This window comes from Orycteropus afer, unplaced genomic scaffold (genome assembly GCF_000298275.1).
Source record: "Orycteropus afer afer isolate SDZICR_OR568_19922 unplaced genomic scaffold, OryAfe1.0 scaffold00404, whole genome shotgun sequence".
NCBI lineage: Eukaryota > Metazoa > Chordata > Mammalia > Tubulidentata > Orycteropodidae > Orycteropus > Orycteropus afer.
Genome location: NW_006921991.1, coordinates 1261085 through 1268008, shown reverse-complemented (window position 1 = coordinate 1268008; position 6924 = coordinate 1261085). Strand labels below are relative to the sequence as shown.

The 6924-nt window shown below is 36.7% G+C and overlaps 1 protein-coding gene across 1 annotated transcript in view; it reads right to left on the bottom strand.

Moving 5' to 3' along the window:
- Nucleotides 1-6924, bottom strand: part of RPS6KA3 (ribosomal protein S6 kinase A3) — a 131143-nt gene that overhangs the window by 116741 nt on the left and 7478 nt on the right. The window contains exon 4 of the mRNA XM_042782663.1: nt 3400-3442. Coding sequence (XP_042638597.1) covers nt 3400-3442 — 43 coding nt within the window. The remainder of the gene's footprint in view (nt 1-3399; nt 3443-6924) is intronic.

Here is a 6924-nt window from a genome sequence, read left to right as displayed (position 1 = left end):
ACAAAGCAAAAATACTCCAAATGTCCATTCACTGACGAATAGATAAACAAAATGTGGTATATCCATATAATGGAATATTTTTCACCATAAAAAGAATGAAGCATTGATACATCCTACAACAACATAGATGAATCTTGAAAACGTTCACTAAGTGAAAGATGTTGGACACAAAAATCACGTACTGCCTGATTCCATTTACATGAAATGTCCACAACAGGCACATCTAGAGAGACAAGAAGTAAATCAGGGGTTCCTAGAGGCTGAAGGAGGGGCGGAATTGGGAGTGACAGCTAATGGGCATGGTTTCTTTTTGAAGTGATGAAAATATTGTAGAATTAGATAGTGTTGATGGCTGTACACCTTGTGAGTATACTAAAAAAAAATGAATTGTACACTTTACCAGGCTGAGTTTTTTGGTACGTAAATTATACCTTTTTTTTTTTTTTTAAAAGGACAAATTAATGCTATTTCACCTAAAAATTTAGAAGTCTAAAGGAAAAATAAAAACCCAATGATTGCGTAACTTTTCTTTTTCTTATAATTGGTAACATTTTAAGGTTGAGCCAGATCTTGTTTTCTGGCACTCTGTGTATCAAATAAATTTTTCTAAAAGGAAGATACAAATACACAGAGGTAATGACTTAAGAAGCTAGTTACACAACAGGGCACATTTACTCAAGCACACACCTAGGGGCTTCTGCAAAAGGAGGGCTGTTAAGCAAAGAATAGACAGCCCCCTCTTCCCAAATACTGTAATTTGTTTCAAATGTTTAGAAGTCTCAAAGCATTTTCACATACAATGTCAGAAATGCTATTTCTCTCAGGCCTATTTATCTCACTCTATAGTTGGAGAGTGGGAACTCTGGTGGCATAGTGCCTATAGGGCACCTGACTGCTAACCAGAAAGCTGGCAGTTCTAACCCACCAGCCACTCCTTGGAAGGAAGGTTGGGCAATCTACTTCCATCGTGATGCCACCTCGCAAACCCAAGGGGTTCACTATGAGTAGCATCCAACTCGATGGCAGTGAGTTTGGTTTTTTGGTTTGGTTTACAGTTGATGAATAATACCACTTTTACTAACTTTTCTAACTCCACTGATCAACTACTGAAACATTGTCTCTATTATGAACAGAATTTCAGAGTTCACACCAGATTTCATGCTACATTATATATGAGAAGGCACCTATCCCTCTGGGTCACTTTATCCTTTACATTTCCACAAAAAACAGCTACTCCTGCAATGCACTTGGATTCTCTCACCCTGTAACAGGTTTCATCCAGACTGAGCCGCTCACCTAGTTACTGTTCTCAACTCAAGCAAGGCAGTCTAGTGGACAGTCCATGGAATTTGAAATCTGTGAGACCTTGGTTTGAATCCTAGCTCCTCTACTTACAAGTTGTACAACCACAAGCAAGTTCTTAACCTCTCTAGGGTTTAGTTTCTTTATCTGTAAGTTGAGGACAATTACATCTACCCTCATTAGAGTTGATATATGCAAAATGTCTAGTCAGAGGTGGCAATCAGTACACGTTTGTCTCCTTCTACATCTTTACCCAGGAAACAAAGTGCAGTGATCTCAACTGACTCCTCACCTCCCTCCCAATTCATTTGTGTGTAGGACTATTTTGGAATTGGTTTTATAAACTAAGGACTGACTATATTTTCTAGACTTATAAAAGCTAAGGTAAGGCTGTATATTTGTTTATTTTGGATTTGAGCATTCGGACACATTGAGGACTTCCAATTAGCAGAGAACAAAAAAAAGCTTAATATTTGAACTTTTACTTACTCAGAATTTATTTAAGATTAACTCTGGTATAATCCCAAAAAGGTTATATTAAAATATTATGCATGGCAAAATAAAATTTGCCAACATGCCAAATGCTACATACCCTAGCTCTGACTTTCTTCACATATGACCTAGGGTTGGGGTACATCTCAACAGGGCTCAATTTTCTAATATAAGTGGGACTGGACTGAATTATTCTCAGCTGCAAAAGTCTATGCTAAAGAAACTTAAATATGTACTTTTATGTTCCAAGTCTTATTGAAAATCTAAGATGTAGCAACCTAGTTTTCCAATTTTAATTAATACAGTATAGTAAACATAATGCAACATTTTTTTTTGATAGCTAGATTTCCCCAATGTCTTGGTGGTATATTTTGAATGAGAAATATAACTATAAAGCTAGCAAAGTTGTCAAAAGTACAGACAGCTGATTTGAGGGCCATATACGGTGGGGTATCAAAACCTTCAGTGTAAGAGAGGGACAAGACAAACCTGATTAAACAGAATTTAAAAAATCATATATATATATATGTTGTTGTTATGTGCCATCCAGACCCGACTCATAGTGACCCCTCCTTGGGTTTCCGAGGCAGTATCACTACGGAAGTAGATTGCCCCATCTTCCTTCCGAGGAGTGGCTGGTGGGTTTGAACCGCCAGCCTTCCGGTTAGCAGTCAAGTGCCTTAGGCACTATGCTACCAGAGCTCCCTATATACATACATATATATATATATATACACATATACATATAAAACAATTTATCTGGTTAATTTCAAAATATAAACAGAAAGTAAGGTTGAAAATCACTGGTATATAGAGAAAAAACAGTTCTCATTGTACCAATCCTATCATCTAAAATTGCACCGTTAAATGTGACTTTAAATTTAAATTAAATTAAAAAATTTAATTCCTCAGCCACACTAGCCACATTTCAAGTGCTCAACTGTCACATGTGGCCAGTGGCTATTATATAGCCACTTTTTAAGTGAATCATCTCTATTATTTTATATTGTTTTCAGATAGGTGCCTCTGTTCCTAAATGTGAAGAACTGAAATAACATTTGGGGTAACTGAAGTTTTTCACTTCAGGTTCTACAAGATTTCTGGAGTGCGTGTTTTGCCCAAACCACTGCACTTGAGATGTACTTCAGTCTATCAATGTCAAAATTATCTTTTGCTTCAGGCTATCATTTGCTATCTGCTTCTAACAGATATCAAATGACTACACCAAAATTCCTATGACAATCTTTGGGACCAAAGGATTGGTGCCAAACTCACAGAACTTACATGACCAGGTTAGATTTTAAGATGAGATCATCATCATATGTAAGATTATAAAAATCAATTTACATGTGAGTAACATAACTAGTTTTTAAGGTATGGAATCTCTGCTACAATGAGAAATTCATCTTACGTTCTGTTACTTCTATAATTCTACGTATACTAATACAGGATAAGAATGATACAGGAAGTCTATAAGGGCTTTTAGATTTCCACATTATGCAGATATCTAATATTTAGGAACCTATTTCACAGGGGTGGGGGGAAGAGGTTCACAATATGGACACCTGACTCTAAGTGGGGCCAGAGGATAGCTCTCCATCTTACAGCTACTTGCTCTTTAGCTCCCTCACTACTTTCTAGTTCACATCTACAAGAGAAGGTAAATACGCACAGCAGGTAATGCCAGTAAATGAGTCATTCTGATATGGTATGTCAAAGCATATTATTAAGTAATACCAAAACCAAATCCATTGATTTCAATTCAGAGACCCTATTAGATAGAAAGCCCCAGGGTTTCCAAGGTTATAAATCTTTACAGAATTAGACTGTCACATCTTTCTCTCACAGAGGAGCAAAAAAAATTACCCAAACTCACGGCCGTCAAGTCAGATCTGACTCATAGCGATCCCCTCCTTAGGTTTCCGAGGCTGTATCACTACAGAAGCAGATTGACAGGTGGGTTCAAATTGATGGCCTTTCCCTTAGCAGCTGAGCACTTAACTACTGTGCCACTAGGGCTCCTTCTTATGAAGCAATATGCGCATTAAAAACTGCTAGCCCCAGAGGATGTGTACATTTGATTTACTGTTATTTGTTAAGCTGTAAGTTTAATTTTAAAGATAAAGTCAAAATGTTCCCAAAGTTAAAAATGGCTGTATCAAATTATCAACTGTAGCTATTTTACAGTAATCACAAGTCATAAACAATTAACGAGGAATGGGAAAAGTACTTGGATTAAATACACTGTTTAGCTCCATATTTCCCAAAGGTATTTGATTATGCCACACCCTTTTGTTGTTGGTGTTGTATATTTTAAAATTTTTTGGGAGGAAGGACTGGAATGGTTGTTGGGGCACAGATGCAGCTTTTAACATCTCCTGAAACTTCTCAGTTTGAAAAATAGCATATGTATTATTTAAAGATCCTTATGTACCAGCACTACACAACAGATCCAATCCAAAGGATTATATTTCTGGACAGGAAAACCTCTTTCCTCATGGCATATTCAAATAACCAAAGCAAATGTTTATGGTAATGGGGAAGGAGGTATGCCAGATTCATTTCTTTTCCTAAAAATGAAATTAACAGAACCAATTAATCCTCTATCCAGGCTCTATGAATGCTAAAACAGAAAAAAGTGTGCATATTTTATTTTGGTATGCTTTAGAAACAAAGCTAAATTTTACCTATTGACACTATATAATGACTATTTAGGAGTATTGGTGGTGTAGTGCCTAAGGCATTTGACTGCTAACCAGAAGGCTGGCGGTTCAAACCCACCAGTCACTCCTCAGACGGAAGACTGGATAATCTACTTCCGTAGAGATACCACTCGGAAACCCAAGGAGGGGTCACTATGAGTTGCAATTGATGCAACGGCAGTGAGTTTGGTTTCTTCTTTTGAACAACTATTTCTCTTCAGGGAAATACTTTCCTCTATGAGGCTGACACACACATACACCATTTTTCATTGGTTATAAAACATCATATGTACGATATACTTATTTTAAATTAAAAAAATTTTTAAAATCTATTTTTCTTTTAGGAGCTCTGATAGCATAGTGCCTAGGGCACTTGACTGCTAACCAGAAGGCTGGCAGTTCAAACCCACCAGCCACTTCTCAGAAGGAAGGTTGGGCAATCTACTTCCATAGTGATACCCCCTCAGAAACCCAAGGACGGGTCACTATGAGTTGGGTCTGACTCGACGGCACATAACAATTTTTCTTTTAAATACAACTACCAGTATCAAGGAAGGGAGCAACATAAAAAGTGCAAGATTCAGGAGATATCTGTTTATCTTAACCTTACCATTATATTCAAATATCATACTGGTTCTGTTCAAACAGATCAATCAAATAAATCATTTTTAATTGTTCTTTTTCATTCTGAAAACAATTATGCCAGAGAAAATACTAAACTTCCCCAGACAGTTCTCTGAGGTAATTCATTATAATCACTATTTATTGAACACTTAAACCATGTACTTAAATCAAGTTGCTTTACATATATTATCGTTTCATTTAATTATCACCACAATGCTATGAGGTGGATTTTACTTTCATCCCTATTTTACAGATTAGGATGTCTAAAGTTAGGATTACTAAATAATTTTCGTAAGGTAAGGGGCCCTGGTGGTGTACTGGTTAAAGCATTCACCCGTGAATCAAAAAGTTGGTGGTTCAAACCCACCAGCCACTCCACAGGACAAAGATGAAGCAGAGTCCGCTTCCATAATTTATAGCCTTAGAAACCTGACAGGGCAGTTCTACTGTCCTAAAGGGTCACTATAAATCAGAAATGACTCGATGGCAGTGGGTTGGGTTGGGCTGGATTTGGGTTTTGCATAAGGTTTCAAAGTCAGTAAGTAGCAGAGATAGGAGCAAAACCCAGGTACTTATGGCTCCAAAGCTTCAGTTCTTGAACACTGTGCCATGAATCCAAATTGTACCATAAACTTCCTTCAAAATACTTAATTACTACTACCTACTATATTCATTTTAAACAGGCCAAATTGATTGGAGGGAAGGTTGGGCAATCTACTTCTGAAGTTATACTGCCTCGGAAACCCAAGGAGGGGTTGCTATGAGTCAGATCCGACTCTACAGCAGTGGATTTTTGGTTTAGTATATTCATTTTAAACAGGCCAAATTGATCAAATGATAGTTATGTGCTATATGGATACAGAAGGAACCCTGGTGCCACAGTGGTTAAGTGCTTGGCTGCTAAGTGAAAGGTCTCTGGTTTGAACTTACCAGCTGCTTCACAGAAGAAAGATGGGATCGTTTGCTTCCACAAAGATTATAGCCTCAGAAACCATAGGAGGCAGTTCTACTCTGTCCTATAAGGTAACTGTGAGTCAGAATTGACTCAATGGCAATAGATACATGGATATGTTTAATCCTGAAATTACTTTATAAGAAACATGTATATTTGTGCTTGTTTTGTTAAATCTTGACACGTTTTACCTAACAATTGGGATTTAGGGTTGTTTTAGCTTTGCTTGTATGATATTTAATAATAAAAAATGTTAAATTGATAAGTCAGAACATCTGCTATCTGATGTTGGTTTCAGATCAATGATACAGGTAGCTATATTAACTCCAGAAGAATACACTGATGGATAAAAGACATCTGATGCTAAGTATTAACATGCATGTGCTTTTTTTAAATTTTATTTTGTGAATCGAGGAATGGGATGTTTAAGTAATATATTTGCACAATTACACTGCAATGCTTTAAAACATTATCCACTGAAACACAGGAAGAGCAATTGAGAACTATCACACACATGCATTACCACTGAGACCACCAAGATGTCACTGTTGTGCATTAAAATCTGAACCACTGAATCCAAAGCATCTAGTCTGCTTTGGGTGGATCAAGCCAATTTGATGTTATCCACCATTCACAGCCTGGCAGATCACAAATCTCTTACACCATGTTATTCTACAGCAAATCTCATGTAATCACAATGGTATGATTTTTTTTAAATTGATGCTAAATAAGACTGGGTTAGGGTTGGGGATGGTAAATGAGTTGTGAAACTGAATTGTACATGTAATGTTGAATGTAAAACAAACTCTTAAAATTAAAAAAAAAAATTTTTAAAAAGAAAAAAGTCTGCAG